The 21,403-nt window shown below is 48.5% G+C and overlaps 1 protein-coding gene across 1 annotated transcript in view; it reads left to right on the top strand.

Annotated features, from left to right (window-relative positions):
- The window catches only part of PEPD (peptidase D), a 111,152-nt gene that overhangs the window by 26,914 nt on the left and 62,835 nt on the right, over positions 1-21,403 (top strand). Inside the window, exons 7-9 of the mRNA XM_019742726.3 lie at positions 8,454-8,498; positions 17,985-18,060; positions 19,262-19,308. Of these exons, the coding sequence (XP_019598285.2) occupies positions 8,454-8,498; positions 17,985-18,060; positions 19,262-19,308 (168 nt within the window). The remainder of the gene's footprint in view (positions 1-8,453; positions 8,499-17,984; positions 18,061-19,261; positions 19,309-21,403) is intronic.

Here is a 21,403-nt window from a genome sequence, read left to right on the forward strand (position 1 = left end):
GAGCAGAGCAGTGTTGGCTGCTCCCAGAGGGAGGTGGATGTGAGGGGCCCAGGGACCTTATCACTGTCGTCCCCACCCCCTTGGGAGCAGTGCTGCTGTGAACCCGACCTCTCCTTGCACAAGCTGACCCCGTCCTCTGTCCTCTGTCGCTCCCTGGGTCCCTGCGGCCCCTGCCAAGAGCCCAGAGGATCCTGTGCCCGGCCAAACCCTTACCCACCTGGTTGGCATTTGGGAGGCATTTTAGAGAAGCAGGATTGCCGTGACTTTGCACACTCTCCCCAGGCACTGGGCTGGTCCCTCTCCAACCCATGCAGGCTGACTATGGGGTGCTCCCCACGCCCCTCACTGCTGAGCTGAGGGGTTCATTCCCACACTCACGTGTGGGGCTGAGTTTTCCGACGTGGCTGCCACACCACACATGAGAACCCTCCCGTGTATCTATCTGCTTTAGGGTCCCCTGGCCTGCTTGTGGTATTCCCTCCCCTCCTGTCCCCTGGAGGCTTGTCCCCATGCCTCCCTCTCGGCCTCCCATCCCACTGTGGCATCCATACCCCCTCCACACGCGATGGGCACTGACCTTGGCCCCGGCCTCTGCCTCCAGCTGCCTGCCAGTGCTTTCCTTGCAGAGAGTCCTGTCTGCGTTCCTGGGGTCTAGGTGCAGCCCAGCCCCCTGCCTCCCACCCACCCTATCTGCTAGCACCTCGACTTTCCCACCTGCTGGCCTCTGTGCCAGGCTGGGGGGGACCCTTGCCCTCAAGGGCCTGTGAGGCTCACCGACTGAGTTCACCTGCCTGCCGTGAGCGGCTCCAGCTGTTGGCTGGGGCTAATAATAGCCTGTTTTCTAAGCAAGATGAATCTTACTGTTGTCCTACTTTCCAGCGCTCAGCTGCTTCTATCACTGGTCACTTCTCACTGCCCTAATGAAGTGTCTTATTCCTGGAATTTTTGGGTTTGACCCTTTTGAACGTCTCTGCATCACCTCCCACCTTAGATCCTTGATTGACCTGCTTTAGCAGAAGTTCGGGTTTGGCCTCTCGGTTTGTGCTGATGGGTTATCTCAGGCTGCCTTTACCCCTTGGCCTGCGGAGAGGAGGCAGCTTTTGGTAGAACAGTGGCCTCGCTTGTCCTCCCATGCCAGATCTCTGGGTTCTGCCTGGTCCAGCTGGGTGAGCTTCTCACCCAATCTGGTCCCAGTGTGGCTTCTCAGGCTTGGCTGCCTTGGGTCTGTCACACTTGGGCTCAGTCTTATGGGGCTGTGGATTTGGACCTGGGAGACCTCACACCTCCCTCCGCCTTCCCAGATCAGGGCTGGGCCACCTGCTGCCTGCAGCAGGGGTGGGCCAGGTCTCGCAGTGGTGGGGTGGATAGAGGACCGGAAGCAAAGGTGAGGTGGGGGTGGTAGACACACACTGCGATCGCCCCATGGCTTGAGCCCCCTGGGCTCAAGAGGTTTGTTTTTTGTCCTCCCTGGGAAACCAGAGGTGTGATTGTGATGGGGTGAAGAGATCAGGTGGGGACAGTCTGCCAGGTCTCAGGCTGAGTTTCTGCTCTGGCCCAGGCCACATCTCCCATGGATGGCCAGATTGGAGCGGGGACAGCTCTCAGAGAAGGTGTGGAAGGAGCAGGCCCGTCTGTGGGCTCTGGCTAGAGAGTGGGGTAAGGCGCTCATTGCCAGGTCCTGGTGAGGGCATGGCCAGGCTGATCTGGGGCTGCATCTAGGCGAAGCTGAGAGGGAGAGCGTCGCTCTGCAGTCAGGAGGACGTGAGGCTTCTTTCTGTGCGCTGTGCACCCCCACGGCTGCCTGCAGCAGTTGGTTCGTGCAGCCTGGGAGCAAAGTCAGACATGATAAATCTTTGTTAGCATCTGAGGAGGTGGACTTTGGAGCAGATTTTCCTGAGAGAGAGAGAGATGCTGACTGTGAAGGGAAAGAGGTGGTCTGGGGAGGCTCAGGTGGCCTGAGCCAGCCGACGGTTGCTCATCCATCAACTTTGCATAGCGTAATGGGGGTGCCTCCCTAGCATGACAGTTCCCTCCAAAGCAGGCAGACTCTGTGCCTAGGAGCCCGGGGGTGGGGAATGAGTTACAGAGGACTCTGTTTCATGCCCTTGTCTGACAGAGAAATATAGTCGATATTTGACAGCAGCTGGTTATTCAGGGTAAGTGTACGTCTTATCTTTCGGCATTTCCTTAAATTGCCTTGCATATTTGAAGAGCATTGGTTACAGATTAATTCCATTTAAATAAGCAGTTAAATATGAAATTGCTGAATTTAGGGGTCATTAAGACAGGAATATTAATATTCCAAGATGTGAATTTTAAAACCCAGGTAGTAGAGGGACATTATTAAAACGTGACAGTTATAGCAAAATGCCAGTCTGTGCTGTGGGGACGTTGGCCTTCTGGGTTCTAGCTTGTGTATCAAGTTAGTATTTAGAATTGGACTTCTAATTATGGCCCGTGGAATCTCCACGGGAGATGGATCCTGAAGGGACAGAACCCGCTTTAGTTCCTAGGAGGGGTAGGAGGTGGGGTTCCCTTCCAGAACCTGCTCTCCAGGCAGGCCTTGCCTCCCTCCTTGGGTTAGAAAGTGCAGGGAGGAGGCTGGGGGCTGGCGCAGGGGTGGTTGGGCCCACGCTCCTGGCCGTTCATCACCCAGCCCACTACAGAACCCACCAGGGAATTACCGTCTCCTTCCATGACACCCCCTCCCCCCACCTCACAGGCACTGGTGGGTTTGTGATTGTTGTTACACAATTACATGCTCATCATAGAAAATGCTAACTAGCACGGTGACAAAAGCAAGGACTATCCAAAGTTCATTGCCCTGAGTTCAACCCTGTCAACACTGTGACAAATGTCTTTTCTGTGTGTATCTCCGTATGTTTCTCTGGGTGTTTTTGGGTCTGAATGTGGGTTTGTGTGAGTGTGTATCTCTACGTGTGTGTATTTGGGTGTGGAACTTGGTGTGTTCATCTAAGTGTATGCCTGTGTGTGTACGTGTGTGTGTGTCTGGGTGTGTCTGCCTGTCTCTGCGTGTGTGTGCCTGAGTCCGTGTGTATGTATGTGTCTGCCTGTGTCCGTGAAGATTCATCTGAGCGTTTGTCTGTTGTATACACATCTGTGTGTGTCTGCATGAGCCTGTTTTCTAAGTGTATGCTGCCTCTGTGTGTGTTTATCTTGTCTGTTGTGTTCGTGCTCATGTGGCCTGTGTGTTTGTGTCTGTACTGGGTCACTTTGCTGCTTGTAGGTGTGTGGGTGCATGTGTGTATCGCACGTCCATTTTGTAAAGTGAAATTTGACGGGTGCGTTTGGCTGTTGAGGAGCTAGTCCACTGCTTTTCCTAATGTCAAAGTGACATTTGGTGAAATGGGAGACAGAGTCTGTGCTGTTGTCTTGATTTATGTCATCTGCTGCTCTGTTCTTCACGCTGAACCATATTGGCTGCCTGTGGTCCCTTTGATATTTCACAAGCAGGGCTTTGATTCCACATTTCAGTTGACTTTGAATTAAGTCGTCTGATTTGTGTAGTTAGGAATCCGGAAGCTTTGGCCATCTGGAATCCTCTCGGCCTGCCCATGACCCGCTTCTCTCTCCTGTCCTTGGTCGTCCTCAGGAGTGGGGATGCCATCCTCACAACTACAACAGTAGATAGAGTTGTTTTCAAACACCAGTAATGAGGCCACGGAGAGTCCCTGGGTGGTCACAGGCCTGCATGCCCTGTGTGTGACACCCTGACCTGAGATGGAGCAGGCCTCAGAAGGTAGAGGGCTGAAGGCTTGCCAAGGATTCTCTGCTGAGGCCTGTCCTTTGTGCTGGGCCACATGGCACTTCCCCAGCTGTCTCACTGATAGCTTGAGCTGTGGGTCACATGACACAGGGTGTCAGAGGTGTTGTCCCGATCGGATCCTTTTGTCACCTGGGGTCCCCTTTTCAATTATGTTCATCTTATCAAAGAACAACTTTTGGCTTTGTAGATTTTATTTTATTTTACTGGGGAATATTGGGGAACAGTGAGTTTTTCCAGGACCCATCAGCTCCAAGTGAAGTCGTCATTTTCAATCTAGTTGTGGAGGGTGCAGCTCCCTGGCCCATGTGGGAATTGAACTGGCGACCTTGGTGTTATGAGCACTGCGCTCTAACCAACTGAGTATGTTTGTTTTTTATTTCATTGATTTCTGCTCTTTATTAACCTTTTAATTTCTTTAGATGTATTTGTTCTCTAGCTTCTTGAGAAAGAAGAAAGGGACATTCTTGTGAGGGAAGCTTAGATCACTATTTTCAATGTTCTTTTCCACTCAGTACATTTAGAGCTCTAAATTTTCCTCTAAGCACTGTTTTAGCTGCATTTCAATGGTTATGGTATTTCATGTTTTTATTTTCTAGTTCCATTATTTTTTCTTTGAACAGTGACTATTTAGAAGTCTATTGCTTAATTTCCAAACAATGTGGGGTTTTTATAATTTCCCTTCTGTTACTGATTTCTAGTTTAATTCTACTATAATCAGTGAACACTTTCTGTATTTCAACACTTTGAAATTTGTTAAGACTTCCAGCTTGTGCTCTTTAAGATAAATGTTTCTTGTGTACTTGAAGAGAGCATGTATTTTGCAGTTGTTGGCTGTAGTGCTCTGTATATGTCAATTAAGTCAGGTCGGTTAATTGTATGTTCCTATCTTCTACAACGTTGAATAAAAGTGGAAAGAGAAGACATCCTTGCCTTGTTCTTCATCTTAGGGAAAAGCTTTTAGTCTTTGACCATTCAGTATAATATTAGCTGTGGGTATTTTGTAGATACCCTTTATCGGGTTGAGGAACTTCCCTTCTCTTCCCAGTTCATTGAGTGTTTTTATCATGAAAAGGTGTTGGATTTTGTAAGATGCTTTTTCTACATCTATGTGATTTTACATCGTCTGTGTGGTGTATTAACATTGATTTTTTTTTTTTAAAGATTTTATTGGGGAAGGGGAACAGGACTTTATTGGGGAACAGTGTATCAATCTTAGTTGTGGAGGGTGCCATTCAACTTCAAGTTGTTGTCCTTTCAGTCTTAGTTGTGGAGGGTGCAGCTCAGCTCCAGGTCCAGCTGCCGTTGCTAATTGCAGGGGGCACAGCCCACCATCCCTTGCGGGAGTCGAACCAGCAACCTTGTGGTTGAGAGGACATGCTCCAACCAACTGAGCCATCTGGGAGGCAGCTCAGCTCAAGGTGCTGTGTTCAATCTTAGTTGCAGGGGGCGGAGCCCACCATCCCTTGTGGGACTCGAGGAATCAAACTGGCAACCTTGTGGTTGAGAGCCCACTGGCCCATGTGGGAATCAAACTGGCAGCCTTTGGCATTAGGAGCATGTAGCTCTAACCGCCTGAGCCACCAGGCCGGCCCCACATTGATTATTTTTTTATCTTGAAGTATGAATATTTTTTTATATTCCTGGGATAAATCCCACTGGCTATGGTGTATATCCTTTTTATATATTGATGGATTCCGTTTGCTAATATTTTGTTGAAGATTATTTTGCATGTCTATGTTTATATGGGATTTTTGTATATAATTTTCTGGTGTGTCTTTGTCTGATTTTGATATTAAGGTAATATCTCATAGGATGAGTTGAAAGTGTTCCTTCCTCTTCTAGTTTCTGTAAGAATTTATGAAGGATTGGTTAATTCTTGTTTAAATTTTTGGTAGAAATAGTGAAAGCATTTGATCCTGGGCTTTTCTTTGTGAGAAGTTTTTGATTACTATTTCAATCTCTTTATTTGTTATAGGTCTATTTAGATTTTTTATTTCTTGTGTCAGTCTTGGTAGTTTGTATCTTTAGGAATTTGTCCTTTTCATCTTGGTTATCTAATTTATTATTATACAATTGTTCATCATAGTCCCTTATAGTCCTTTTGGTTTCTGTTAAATCAGTAGTGATATCCCATCTTTGATTCCCGATTTCAGTAATTTAAGCCTTCGCTTTGTTTCTTGGTCATTCTAACTAAGACTGCTAGTTTTGTTGATCTTTTCAAAGAACCAAATTTTGATTTCATTGGTTTTCTCTATTATTTTCCTATTCTCTATTTTACTTATTTCAGCTCTAATCCTTCTTATTTATTCCTTCTGCTTGCAGTTGAGAAAATGAGTATTCTGCTGTTAGATGGAGTCTGTTAGGTCTAGTTGGTTTGTAGTATTGTTCGAGTCTTCTCTTTCCTTTCATCTAGTTGTTGATCTTCTGTCTAATTGTTGTATTCATTACTGAAAGTGTAGCAGTGAAGTCTCCAACTGTTGTTGTTGAATTGCCCATTTCCCCTTCAATTCTGTCAGTATTTCACTCATATATCTTGGGGCTGTGTTGATAGGTGCATACAGGTTTATAATTATTACATCGACTTCATGAATTGACCTTTTTTCAACATAAAATGCCCTTTTTTGTCCTTAGTAAAACTTTTTGTCTTAAGGCTTCTTTTGTCTGATATTAGTAGAGGTATTCCAGCTTTCTTTTGGTTTCTGTTTGCATGATACAGATGCTTCTTGACTTACGGTGGAGTTATATCCCAATAAATCCATCGTAAATTGAAAATGTTTTATATCAAAAATGCATTTAATACATTTAACCTACTGAACATCATAGGTTAGCTTAGCCTACCTTAAATGTGCTCAGAACACTTACATTAGCCTACAGTTGGGCAATTATCTTGAGTTTCATCTCAAGAGTAATTGCCTTCCTCTTCTACTTTTCACCAGAAGCAGGAAACACAGACAGGTGTTTTATAGACATGGCGGGATGCAAAACCACAAACACAATATACAAAAAACACTGGCAACACAGTACACTGTAGAGTATGGGTGGTTTACCTTCGTGGATTGTGTGGCTTACTGAGAGCTGCAGCTCCCTCCCAATGCCCAGCATCACGAGAGAGTATCATACCACATAGCTCTAGCTTGGGAAAAGATAAAAATTAGAAGTACAGCTTCTACTGTAATGTGTATTGCTTTCACACCATTGTAAAGTCGAAAAATCATAAGTCAAAACATTGTAAGTTGGGGACCGTCTGTATATCTGTTTCCATCCTTTCACTTTCAACCTGTTTGTGCCTTTGAATCTAAAGCATGTCTCTTTAGAACATATAGTTGGATCATATTTTTTTATACATTCTGTCAATCCCTACCTTTTAATTGGAGAATCTAATCCACTTACATCTAAAGTAATTACTGATAAGGAAGGACTTCCTCCTACCATTTTGTTATTTGTTTCTATATGTTGTATGTCATTTTTGTTCCTCAGCTTCTCCATTGATACCTTCTTTTGTATTTAATTGATATTTTTGTAGTGTATGGTTTTGATTCCTTTCTCATCTCCTTTTCTGTGTGTTTTAGTTATTTTCTTAGTTGTTACCCAGGGGATTACAAATGACCTCTTAAACTTATAAATAACATTCCAATTTGCATTAATGTCAACTTAATTTGAGTAGTATACAAAAACTTTGCTCGTGTATAGCTCCATTTCTCCCCTCCTTTGTGTTCTTATTGCATGCAGATCACATCTTTATATACTTTGTGCTTATCAACACAAAGATTTGCAATTATTGCTTTATGCAGTTGTCTTTTAAGTTAGGAGAAAAAAATAGTTATAAACAAAAAATACATTTACACTGTCTTTATGCTTGCTCATATAATTTGCCTTTTTTCTTCATGTTGATTTAAATTACTCTCTAGTGTCCTGTCATTACAGTTTGAAGGTTTTCCTTTAGTATTTCTTGTAGGATAGGTCTTCTAACAATTAATTATCTTTTGTTTGTTTGTTTGTTTATCTGAGACTGTTTTAATTTCTGCTTCATTTTTTAAGTATAGCTTTGCTGGATATGCATAGAATCTTGGTTTACAAATTTTCTTTTAGCACTTTGAATATGTCATTCCACTGCCTTCTGGCCTCTATAGTTTCTGATTAGACATCAGCCATCAGTCTTATTGAGGATTCCCCGTATGTGATGAATTGCATTTTTCTTGCTACTGTGTTTCCCTGAAAATAAGACCTAGCTGGGCCATCAGCTCTAATGCGTCTTTTGGAGCAAAAATTAATATAAGACCCAGTATTATATTATATTATATTATATTATATTATATTATATTATATTATATTATATTATATTATATTATATTATACTATATTATATTATGTCCGGTCTTATATTATAGTAAAATAAGACTGGGTCTTATATTAATTTTTGCTCCAAAAGATGCATTAGAGCTGATGGTCCGGCTAACTCTTATTTTCCGGGAAATGGTACATTCAAGATTCACTTGGAGAACATGGCCTGGGCTGCCAGGTCTCCTGAAGGAAGTAAGCAGGAAGTCACAAAATTAAAGTTTGGGGTCCCTTCTTGGTCATGGTGTCTATATCTTGAATGAGGTTTTACTTGCTGGTAGATGATTGACCATTGAACTAATGAGCTTGCTTTGTTTTCCCTCTATAGGTTCAATGTCAACAATACCATTCTTCATCCAGAGATAGTGGAATGGTAAGTATAGCCTGTACTTATATGTTGGCTGTTCATGGTGCTCAGCTCGGGAAGGTGAGAGACCCTGCTGTTCCTGCCTACTCCGTCTCAGAGAGCCCATCACATACGCCAGTCCCTAAAACTTCTTCTCTCGGACTCTTCTGTTTACTTTGATTTTTGTTTTTTGTTTGGTTTGTTTTATCGAAAGGGCATGAGTCACTTGAATGTCAATTAAATTTCACTTTTCCTTTATTTTCAGTCTTTTAAAACTCCTACTATAAATAAGCTACCCTTATGTAGCTCAGTTAAAGTACTATAGATAGTGAAAAGTAAAAATAAATATCATGCATAATCCTAATACCAGAAAGGTAAACATGTTTTCCTCACGTCATGCGTCTGCCTTCAGTAGTTGGCATCCTGTTACCCATATTCTTATGTTGCCTACTTTCTTCCCTTGGGGAGGCCAGCAGCCCCTACCTGCAGCACAACTGGTTTCTGGTAGGTCGCAGCAGGACAAACTTTCTCAGGTGGGGCATCGTCTCTCTGGACCCTGGAAGTGGCCCTCCAACTCTGACATGCCACCGGTTTTCTTCTCAAGCCATCGAGTTGCTCTTTGATAGCACCAAAAAGGTTTTTATTTGTCATATGGCTGTACTTACTCTGAATGTGGGAGAGACGTGAAGCAGGGCCTTTGCCACGTCATCACCGGATTGGGAGGTGTGTGGACTCCTCGTGTCTGATCCTAAGGCCACGTGGTCACATTTCCCTGTCTAGTTAGAAGAGCTTGTTCACCTAGTCCTGGAGCTTGGGAACACGCTAGCCTAAAGGATGAGTAGGAGGCAGCTGTAGAGGTTGGGGGAAGTGCAGAGTGGGGGAGAAGGAGGGAATGATCCAGTCCGAGGGATCGTTGTTCAAAGGTTGGAGATAAGAGAAAGGATAATGGCCTCGCATGGCCGTTATAGAGCTACACCCTAGGGAAGTGGCCCCTGAGCACGGAGGGAGAGTTGGGCAGGGGCTGGGTTGGCCATGGTGTCAACTTAGACTTTGTTTTGAGAGAAATTGGAACCATGGGAAACCTTTGAAAGATTTAAGTAGGAGAATGGTAGGATCAGGTTTGCATTCTAAAAAATCATTTTGGCCGCAGATTGGAGACTCCATTGTAGGGCGAGAGTGGGAACAGGTTGCCAGTGAGGAGGCTATTGCAGGATCTAGGTGATGGGGGAGGGGTGGTGTGACAGAGTGGAGAGGTAAGGCGTCAGTCAAGGGGAATGCTGCTGGGAGGAACCTGCTGTGACAGCTGAATGAAGGGTGGAGTTGAACGTGACTCTGGATTTTTGTCCTGAGAATCTGGGTGGTGTGTCATCGAGATAGGGACGCTGGGAGAGGCAGGTACTGTTGCAGATCAGGAACCTGTTTGGGGTGTGTTGAGTTTGAGGCAGGTACCATTGGGAGAGAGGCTGGGCTGGAGTTGAAGATTTGAGGGCCGTCGATAGGCATCGGTATTGACCTTTGTGGGAGCTGGAGGACAGGCCGGTCAGCCTACCGCTATCAGCAGCCCTGGCCCAGCGCCCATCATGGCCACATACTCTGTGAGGGTGGGGCCTATATACTTCAAGTTCACTGCTGGCTCTTGTTTTTATAAAGTAACAAATGTCTGGCCCATCTATAGCCTTCATTGGCAGAAGAATAAATCCTGGATACTCAGGAATAGGCCTGTGTCCACTTAACTCCCCGCCTGTGACATTCCCTCGTGACCGCTTTCTGTCAGGTGCCTGGGAGATGATGGCTGAGTTGTACACGCCAGCATCTCCTCAGGGATAAGTCGTTAGTTGGTCACTTTGGAACAAGCACACTTTAATTCTAGTGACATTTCATCAAGGCTTGGAAGTAGATTCTGTGCTCATAAGAATACTTCCCAACTTTATTAAAGCCAGCAGCAGAAAGGACTTATTTGGCATTTGATGGCAGTCGAACTATTTCAGAAATGTCACATTGTCCTAACTGCCTCAGGGGTGTGTTTTAATAGTGTGGGTGCTGGCATCTGTAGTGACGGCAGTCACTCTCGGTGAGAGCCGTGATAGTCACGCTCATTGGCCTCCTCGAGTCACTGAAGGAAGGATTCTGGGTGGATTCGTGGGAGGTCCCTCATGTACAGGGGAGAAGGGTCTTTCCATGACCTTAAATTGTGACTCACTGATGCATCTTTGGGCCACTGTATCCTGAATGCTTTTACCACTGTCTGTCTCCAGGCCCCATGGAGAAAAGCGGCCTGGGGTAATGGAAAAACCATTCAGGCAAATCCAAATTCTAACCCCAGCCTGCCCCCTCGGGAAGCCACTTAACTTTTCTGAGCCTCAGTGTCTTCATCTGTAGAATGGAGTTGTGGTAATGACCTAACTCTAAGGGTGGACGTGAAGAGTCACTGCGTGTCTTAGACCATTTGGGCTGCCCTCACAATTTACCACAGACCAGGCAGCTTAGAAACAACAGAGTGTAATTCTCACAGTTCTGGAGGCTGTGAAGTCCGAGACGAAGGCACCGACAAGATTCCGTGGCTGGTGAGGACCTACTTCCCGGATCACAGACGGCCATCTTCTCTCTGTGTCCTCACGTGGCAGGCGGGGCAGGGAGCTTTTTGGGGTCTCTTTTATAAGGACACTAATCCCATCCACCTCATCACCTCCCAGAGATCCCACCTTCAAATACCAACACGTCGAAGATTTGATTTCAACAGCTGAATTTTGGAGGGAGACAAACTTTCAGTCTATAGCACCGAGCCTCCCTCAGTTTCCTCTCGTACAAGGTAGCTGTGTCCCTTGATGGACGGCTGAAGAATTGAATGAGAGCATAAGTGTTAACACATCTGAATAATAATGGCTGTTACCTTTTGAGACTTCCTGTGTGCAGGGTATTGTGCTAAACGTTTTATACACGTCACCTTATTTAAAGAAGTCTTTAATTTGTTATAAGGAAAGTGCTCTGATTAGTCCCAGGCTACATATGAGGAAACTGTGGCCCAGCGGGATGATTTGCCCAAGAAAAAGCCAGGAACTGAATCCAGGCTGACAATGGTTCCAGGATCTTCTGCTGCCGCTTGTTGCTCTGAGGGGCACCCTGGAGGGGCCCGGGGGCTGCCTGAGTATCAGCCTTTCTCTCAATTCACTCTTGGCCACTAGACATGTAGGGTTGCTCAGAGCCCCCAGAATAGATCTTGCTTGATTTGTGGGGTGGGGTGGGGGCCAGAGGCTGTGCAGCTAAGCTCTGCCAGCACCACGTGGGCCTCCTGCCACCCACATGCAGCCCAGCTCCTGGTTAGCAACTGAGCTGGGGGTTTGGGATTCCTCTCAGAGCCTGTCTGATTGGGAGGCAGTAAACAGCTTCTCCCAGCACCCTCCTAGCTTCATTTCTCATTTTTGTTTGGGTGCCATTCATTTCCTCTCGGTGACTGCTTTATTGTTTTCCATTCTCTAAAGCAGTGCCTTTTTTGATTTCCTGTAAATTCCTCTATAATCATACTCTTCCCCACAAACATGAGATCATAACTGATAATTTCCCTTCTTGTGCTGGGTATTGCAGTTTGAATGTGGAGGTCAAAAGTTGAAACTTAGTAAGAGCGGGCGTCTCACTTCCATAATTTAGGCTGTGGTTTTACTTTCCTGTTCTATAGATGATTAAATTGATCCGAAGGTAGGGCGGGAAATAAAATGAGATGCTTTTGTACTGTCTAATAGCTCGGTGCCTCAGATTTCAGTTAAGTACCTCTGGAAGCGTTGCAGGAGAGCAAGCATGTCAGCAATTGCCGTGCGCTTTCTTGGGTTTTAAGTGAGACTGTGTGAAATTGAGTCATACGCTGGTTTTAGAATTGTTAATTACATGGGGCGAAGGTGTCCTGCCTGTATTAATCAAGCAGTGGGGTAACATCTCAATTTCTACTCCCCGGCCTTTCTGTGCTCCGGAGGTGGTGACGTGTGGATGATTCGGAGGCAGAAGCACATAGGACCCTACGTCCTTGTATATGTCCCAAATTAGAAAAGGGACATAGATGATGGCCTAGATTCTTGGTGTGTATGCGAAAAGTATTCCAGTAGGGTTGCTGTCTTTGTCTCCCAACAAATAGGCATTTAACCCTAAGTTAACAAGAACACCAAGTGGAAAGTGGGATCGTAAGCAGAGAACTTGACTTACGGTGCGCCGGAAGGCAGGAGACGGATGTGGAAGCATCGGACCCTGGTCCAGAGCCCAGAGATGGAACCCCCACACCCTTCCTGCATGTGGCCCATGTTGGCCTGGCCCTAGTCCGGTCTCAGGCACAATCAGCTCACAACTGAGCTAAGCCATCGTGTCTTCATGGCTCTGGTTTCTCTGAGAGGACTTACTGATTAAGCCTCTTGAGGAGATGTAATTCCAACCAGCTCTTTCCTTTCTGTCCCGGCTACTATTCTGGGATTTTACCCTTTGCATTGCTGGGTCACGGGGGTGGAAGGAATGGCCGTGAGGGTCCTGTGGTATTGAATTCCCCACCCGCCTCTCCCACAGAACTGCCCTCCATACATTCATCTCCAGGAGAGAGGGAATTCCTGCCCCTTGAAGTGGGTTTTGTTTAACGCTATGGCACTCTGATGCTGAAAGACTGATTTTGGAAATAACTTCATCCTATCTTGCTACTGTTTTCATCAGTGGAGCATTCAGACCTCAGTTAATTGATGTCTTCATCCTGCATTTAATGGCCAGAGGCAGTTTCGTGACCTGTGAATATTTAAGGGGGGAAAAAATTGCACAAATGAATCTCAGCCTAGTCCAGCTTTTGTCGTTTCAGGCTTCCAGCAGGGGACTCTGAGCTTCCCCCCCCGCCCCCTCCCATGCCCGTGGTGCTGCCTTTCTACTTGAGCAGTCCCCTCCTCGGTGTGTGCTCACCGGCACAGCCAGGAGCTGGGGACCCTGTGTGCTCCATCTCCCACACACACCAGGCACCTCCTTTTCCTGGTGGAAGAGCCTGGACTGCCCTCTGCCCAGACGCCTTAAGTGGCATCAGTATTGTCCTATTCTGAGCCTTGGTCCCCTGATGCTTCATGGAGGAGGTGGCCTTCATCCTCTCCTGGGAATAGAAACCTTGCAGATCACACTTCTAACCCCCGCCCCCCCACATCATTGGGCCAGATAAGGCTGAGCTGAGTTTGACACTAGGCATCTGTCGCTCCAGAGGCCGTTGGACCCGCAGAGGTGGGACCACAGCCGAACCCCCTTTTCCCTGCCTTTTTTTGTGCTCAGGAATAATGGAAATAGGCTCATCAGATTCAGGGCAGTGAATTCTTCCTGAAGATGGGGAGAAAGTGTGCAGCATGCCGGAAAGTCTTATTATTTGCTGCAGTAATCTTTAAAGTTTCTGGTGCTTGTGTCATGAAGATAAGTGGGCCAGGCTGGCGTGCCTGGCGTCTGGGCCAGACTCGAGGCCCAGAGCACCCTATGGGTAATTGGGTAAGCTGGCACACAGCAGGCATCTATTTTCAGGGCCTTTACAGTGTGGGTTACATTGGGCCAGTCCAATGCTCGGCAGGGCCAGTGTCTCCGGAGACGGCCTTTGTGGGATAACTTGCCCTGGTTCGATTTGATTCTTTTTTTGTTTTAATGTGACGAGAAGTCTTGAGTAAATCAGTTAGAGGCCTAGTTTGTCATCGTCCCCAAAGTGAAATTGGAAAAGAAAAACAGGACTCGGTCCTCGATGGCTAAACATGCTTATCATCTCTGAAGGGAAGAGAGCACGGTTTGGGCTCTAAGTCTCTTTGTCCTTGAGCTGCTTGTGTGCTTTCCCCAGCTCGTCTCCAGAACAAGGGCGCTCAGGCTGCAGGGAGGAGGCCTAATGGAGAGCCTGGGAGGTGGGCTCCTAGGGGGTCAAATCCTAGGGCTCTCAGTGGCTGGGGGCCAGGCAGTGGTGATGGGAGTCTGGGTTGCTGGGCCTATGGAGGCTGTGCCCCTGTCCTGCCCAGGCCATGCCAGGCTGAGCAACGTCCCACACTGACCTGTGAAACCCCCCCCCCCCCACGTCAGCAGAGGAGGCCACCTATTCGTTTCTAAATGAGGCCATTATCTCTCCTTGTTGGAAGTGAGGTGTTTCCGGCTTAGGTGCAGTGCCCAGGTGCTATTTCTAACCTGCAGTTGCTACTTTGGGCCAGGCACTGTTCTGGCCCTGACACCCTGCCCTCCAGGGCCCCGACCTGGGAGGAGACTTCAGTGAAAAAGATTACAAGTGGGATAGCTTACTGAGCATTGCCATAGACTGCCCAGGAAACATAGAGAGGGGATTCAGCCTGGTTTGGGGGCGGGGGGAGGTGGAGGATGAAAGGGCACTAGCAAGTTCCAGGCAAAGGAGTCCACTGTGGGGTGAGTCAGGTGGGGCCTGGAAAGCCTTGGGAGTCACCTTGTAGGTTTAACTTCATCCCAAGGCCATCTAGAGGCCACTGAAGGTTTTAAGCAAAGAAAAGCAAGGTCAGATGTGCACTTCCTGAAGATCCCCTGCACTGTCAGGGAGCAGACAGGCCTGAAGGCTTGCAGGCCAGAAGAGGCAGGAGAGGTTGTCCAGGCTGGAGGGAGTGGGGTCTCGAGGAGAGAAATGGAGGGTCTGAGAGAGGTCGTGGAGGTGGATTCACAGTCCTTGGTCATCAGTTGGATGTGGGAGCAATGGACAAACCAGAGGGAGGTGTCTGGGATGATGTCCTGCTTATGTTTTAAGCAGCAGAAGGGGTGGCAGAGCTGTGGTGTGAGATAGGGGTATGTGGATGGGTCGGAGTTTCCATCCTGCTGAGCTGGAGGTGCCTGGGGGACCTACAGGTGGACCTACAGATGGGAGGCCTGTGCCAGAGATGGGGCTGAAGGGCAGGGAGGGGAGGGCCAGGCAGGGAAACCGAGGAGGGGAAGCAGCAAGCAGCGCCAGAGGAGGCAGGGTTCCTCTTCCTCGGGAGGTCACCTGATGCCTCTGGATTTGACAGCTGGTGTCATCATCTCTCACATTTTGGTGAGAGGGCAGCTGGCAGAGCGATGGGCGCGGAAGGGAGCAGAGGAGATGGGGAATTGGTTTGGGGTAAAACATAAAAGGTGCTCTCTCCTCTCTCAGGCCAAGGACTGTTTTGGTTTCCTTTCTAGAACTACGGCTGGGTAGTTGGGGCTACAACTTGGCTAGAGGAGGGAGAGGTAGGTGATGCTCGTGGAGTTTCCATTAATAGGGGCCGGGTGAATGGAGGAGGCTGGGGCTCCATCTGAGCTGAGCCTAGGTGTGTGTTGGGAAGGGCTGAGCCTTATCAGGAAAAGGGCACCTCTTCCCTTGGAGGGGGTTTGGGGGAGAGCAAGAGGAGGGGACAAGTCTTGGGAATTTAGAGAAGAGGTGAGAGTGCCCCCACCTGCTGGCTTCTGTGTTCTCCAAGAAGGAGGAGACGGGTTCATTCATCTGCTGAGAAGGGAGGGAAAAGAGCTTAGGAAGGTGGAGAAAGTTGAGGGTAGGCCTCCTGCATGACCCCCCCTCCACAACTCCTGGCAGAGAGGGGGTGGTATGGAGGCTGTGGGGCTGCTGACTGGGAGCTGCTGTGCCATCCACCCAGCTCAGGACCCCCGCACAGCCCCCCTGGCCCTGAAGCACGCACGCACAGGCACAGGCTCTGGTTTGACCCTCATTTGGCTAAGCCTGTGTGGATAGATGGGCTTGGGGTCTAAAGTATTGACCAGAATGGTGTCTGGAAGGATGGCGCAGGGAGCTAAGCTGAATAGACAGGCAGAAGGCCAGAGGCAAACAGCCTGAGCCTGTTCCCACCTGTGTGGTCACTGGTCGTCACTGAATTCGAGAAGCGAGGAACAGGCGGCAGTGGGGAATGAAGCACCAGGGCCCACTTGGTTATCCTGCGGGGGGAAGTGGAACTCAGAAGCCTGAGCTGCTCAGCTGAGTCCCACCCGTGGCTCTGCACCCTCACCCTCCTGGGCACAGGAACGAGCTTTCCCGGGGGATGGGGGGCTGCCCCCCATGCCCTGATGCAGAATCAGAGGCACCTTTATGGTGATAACGAACAAACTGTTAGGCTGCAGGGTCTGCCCCTCAAGAAAGAAAACATGTTCATTTGGAAGAAGTCTCAGTGGGCTTGGGGGTTTGCCTTTTCCACATTCCCCAGAAGATTTTATGGTCTTAAGAGTGCTGCAAGAGGCCTTCCTCACTTCCTGGTGACAAATTGCTGGCTCTCCCAGCCGAATGGCATCATAGAGATGGTGTGAGCCAGTGGCTCGGGCTGCTTCTGTGAAGTCCCCAGGGTTTGCTGCCTCTGATAGAGGTGGAGGCGGCTTCCCTGACAACCGCCTGCCTCCACTGACGCCGCTTAGGGTGGTCAGGCTTCAGAGGACGGACAGTGGCTGGATGACGACTGCCCTGGGCGGAGGGGCAGGCGCTGGTCGGCCGTCGTCAGACACTCTGGCTTTGTCGATCTTGAGAGCACTTAGTATGTTCCCTTTGAGAGAGGGAGGGGGGCCATGTGGGAGCTTTGGTGAAGATGGGTCACCTTTTGTAAGGATGCAGAGCTGGCCATGAGGGGTGGCTGAGGACTCTGTGCTCTTAATGACTGGACATGGCTGTGACCTGGAGTTGCTTATTTGAAATGGTAGAGATAGAAAATGAATATTTCGCTTCTCTGTGTGAGTCTTACTTGGGGATGATATTGATTGTGAAAACCAGAAACCTAACCAAATTTGGGCAAATTAACATGAGTTGATTGTGGGGACCCCAGAAGCCCCCTGGAGTCTTGTTGCAGGAAGTGCAGTGGGTCCCTAAAGGTCAGCAGGGTCTCTTGGTTGCACCTCCGGCCCCACATAAACCCCCCTCTTATTGCTGTTTCTTTCTTGTCTGCTCCTGTCTCCTGCTTCTTTCTGCAGACCGGCTATTTCCACTTCGTTCCTGCACTCAGGCTGGAACTGGCTGCACCACCCAGCCCGCTGTTCCCACCCCTACCCCTGTCTCAGGCAGGGGCCCTCAGGCATTCCTGGGTTATAGGTGGGTGGGGGTTCGGAGGAAATGGGAAACCTCTCCAACCAACTGGGCAGGGAGTCCTAGGAGGCAGCATACTTAAGATTCAAGTCCAACAGCCTCACCATGTTGATTTTGTTGCGATTTTATAGATGAGGAAACTGAGTCTCAGTGAGGCAGGGTGTGTCCGGCTGCAGAATCTGGGCTGCTTCCACCACCCACAGTGACTTCCAGATACCCAGGTCTTGTAACTGGAAATTGCCTGCACTCCAGAGGCAGGCTTTAAATCAGGATGGGCAGTGCTTAGTGCAGTTTTCACGCCTGGGGCTTGGTGGCCCACCCTGTCACCACCCCCATGCCCACACAGCCCGTCAGCAGCCTGGCAGGGCACAACCTGGCCCTGTGCTCCTTCCCAGGCTGTGCAGGTGTGGTGGCCCCAGGGTCTCCCTGGAGGCAGCCAGCCAGCTCCTGCTAGAAGTTACTAACTCGCTGCTTTGTTTTTCTCCTCCCTGAAGCCGGGTGTTTAAGACGGACATGGAGCTGGAAGTTTTGCGCTACACCAACAGAATCTCCAGCGAGGCCCATCGGGAGGTAAGCAGAGCCCGGGCTCATTCTTGGCGAACAGCATCGCCCTGTGTGGGATAAGAGGGCAGCGTCCAGATACCCTGTTTCCCCGAGTAAGGGGAAAAAGTAAGACCTAGCCGAACAATCATCTCTAATGTGCCTTTTGGAGCAAAAATTAATATAAGACCCAGTCTTAATTTACTATAACATAAGACCGGGTATTATGTTATATTATATTACATTATATTACATTATATTATATTATATTATAGACCCGGTCTTATATTATAGTAAAATAAGGCCAGGTCTTATATTAATTTTTGCTCCAAATGACGCATTAGAGCTGATTGTCTGGCTAGGTCTTATTTTTGGGGAAACACAGTAGACTATCCCAGGGTGCCTCTGGTCCCCAGCGTCATGCGAGCAGGCAGGAAGTGTCCTTTCATTCCAGGCACACAGTGACAGCTCTTTTCTGTTCCCCAGTGGGGACAGGGCAGTGACAACAGAGGTTCTTAAGGCACCCACCCTCAGGAAATTATCCAGCAAGAAGTCCCCCCTTCCAGGAAGGTAGGGCTTTCTCCTTCCTGCCATTCTGGCAATTCCAGCTCCCTTTAAATCATCTTTTGTACTTACACATTCATTACAGATACTCATTTTCTGAAAACGTCCCCACACGGTTCTTTCCCGAACGTTCCCACTTTACCTGAGGAGCAAGAGCAGATAAGGAAGTGTATTTTTTGAAAGATGGTCAGGGTGACTGCGGGGCCTGTTTGGTGACAGTAACAGCTTTGTGTCAGGAGAGAGACAGGGGTCATTTGTGGGCAACAGAATTTTGTATGAGTTCATTTTCACTGTGTCTTATGGGAGTTAAACAAAGGGAACCTTTTAGGGTAATCATAGCTTTCTGAGCAGTAAGTGATCCCCGACATCTCGGTTAAATCTTAACGGCCCTCAGCCCACCGCCACCTGAGCCCCAGCTCTGTGCTGGGTGTTTATCGGCTTCTGAACGGAAGTGCTCCAGAGTGGTTTAAATAAACTGTGTGGCTTTGAGAGCTTTAAAAAAGTTCTAATTTGTCACATTTCTGCACCACCGTGTGCACATAACAGCCTCTTTTTATTTTTATTTTTTTAAAGAAGAGATTCTTTTGAAAAAGTGCTATACGTTATGTGTCAGACAGTGCTACTTATCTCCTGATACAAATGTCTTTGCTTAATATCCATCCTCCAGGTAATGAAGGCTGTAAAAGTGGGAATGAAAGAATATGAGATGGAAAGGTAAGCTGCTGTGTTTCTCTGGGTAAAGACTGAAATGTAAACACAGTAATTTATGTTCCCTGAGCAAGCAGCTGATGAGGCACCGCGGTGACAGGCGCAGATTGAGTGTGGATAATGAGCAGAGCTTCAGCATCGTGGGCAGCGAGGATTTGTCCTCCACGTGCGGCCACCTCGCTGGCTCTTGGCAGAGTGTTTGATAGTAATGGTCTTTGATTACTTTTCAGGCTGGTTTAGTGCCCCATCATTCCCCTCTTTGGACTTTGTGCAATTTGCAGGAAACTTTACCAAAGAGCGGCTATTGTGACTCTAAGAGGCGCTAGCTAGTAAAACAGCTTGCCGTTTTTATGTGTAAACATGGCCATTGTGTCTGCTGTGCTTGGACAATTGGGTCTTGGGGATGGTTAAGTGGCTCATAAACCGTTGTGGAGAGCTCCACTGGCCTTGGGCTCCAATTAGGTCTACAGTGAACCAGTGCCACCCTGGTGCTTCCTGGGGCTGCCCAGCCATGATGGGCAGGTGGAGGGTGAGTGGGGACCAACCCTGTGATTAGAGTTGGACCTTTCAGCCCCACCCTCAACCCCCCGGGAGAGGAGGAGGGCTAGAGATTGAGTTGGACCCATGAGTGAATCAGTTGTACCTACATAATGGAACCTCTATAAAAACCTTAAACCCCATGGTTTGGAGAGCTTCCAGGCTGGTGAACGCTTTGAGGTGTGAGGAGGGAGGATGGCAATGCCTGGAGAGGGTATCCAAGTTCCATGCCCTTTCCCCCGACCTTACCCTGTGCGTCTCTTCCATCTGACTCTCCCTGAGTTGTATCCTTTATAATAAAGTGGTAATAGAAAAGCGCTTCCCTGAGTTCTGTGGGCCATTCATATCAAACCCAAGGAGGGGGTTATGGGAACCCCCAATTTAGAGCCAACCAGTCAGAAGGGAGGCCGGATTTGTGACTGGTGTCTGAAGTGGGGACAGTCTTGTGGGACTGAGCCCTTAACTGGTGGGACCTGTGGTAACTCCAGCAGTTAGTGTCAGAATTAAATTGTAGGACACCCAGTCGGTGTCCACAGAGAATTAGAGACCTGGTGGTATGGAAAACCCACACATTTGGTATCATAAGTGTTGTGAGTACAGAAAAAAAGAGTTTTACTCTCGTCCCTGCTTCCCAGTCCTGGGCTGCTCCTTCCTACCTGGCCTTGAGAGCTTGGCATTGTCTCCCCTTGCCCACCTGGCCAGGCCCAAGTCCCCTTGGGGCACCGTCAGGGCCTGCTCTGCCTCCACGCCCCCTCACAGCCTTTCTGGCTTGCTGCCTTTGTCAGTGCAGGGTGAGGGTTAGGAGCAGAGAGAGTCAGCGTGGGCCGTTACGTTCACCATCACGTGGCTTGGGAATTGATGTCTTTTTCAGAGTCTGACCTTGACTGGAGTCCTGAACAGGGAGCCTCTTACCCTGGGTGGTAAGAGGTTAACATGGTGTTGCTATGGCGTTCCAGGATGTGGTCATGGAACAAGTCAAGGGAGGACGGGGACGGCTTGTGGAGCCTTCCTGTCTGGTCTGTGCTGCAGTGCGGAATGTGCTCCGAGATACCCAGAGCCCCTGCCCCACAGGGGTTGGGGACAGGAAGAGCTCTTTGGGACTCTCAGGGAAGTGGGCTGGGCAGTGGTCCCTGAGACCAACTCTGTCCCAGAAATCTGTTCTCAACTGAATTGGCCCAAAGTGACCCACAGCTGATGCCTCAAGTAAAAATAACCCAGAAATTGGAGCAGGACTAGCTTGCCCCAGTGTGGAACTCTGCCGTCTGCTGCACGCTGGCAGCCGTGTGCCCTGTGCTGCAGGGAGCCCAACACCGAAGGTGACTCCTAGGAGGGTCGTGAGCTGTCCTCCAGCCCTGCATCCCAGAGCCCAACTGTGTGACAGTTGGACGGGCCTGTGTATGAGCTCTGGGTCAGGGGTGGAACCCTTGAATACTTTCCACAGTGCCTCATTCCCCCCACCCAAGGTAATGGCAGTCTTTTTTAAAAATACCTCCCCACCATCCCAGAAAAATAGTGTAATGAACGTCAAAATCCCCGTCAGGGTGATTGTTTAGTTTTGTCTTGT

The sequence above is a fragment of the Rhinolophus sinicus genome, chromosome 8, assembly GCF_057876585.1.
Source record: "Rhinolophus sinicus isolate RSI-liver-muscle chromosome 8, RSI-T2T, whole genome shotgun sequence".
NCBI lineage: Eukaryota > Metazoa > Chordata > Mammalia > Chiroptera > Rhinolophidae > Rhinolophus > Rhinolophus sinicus.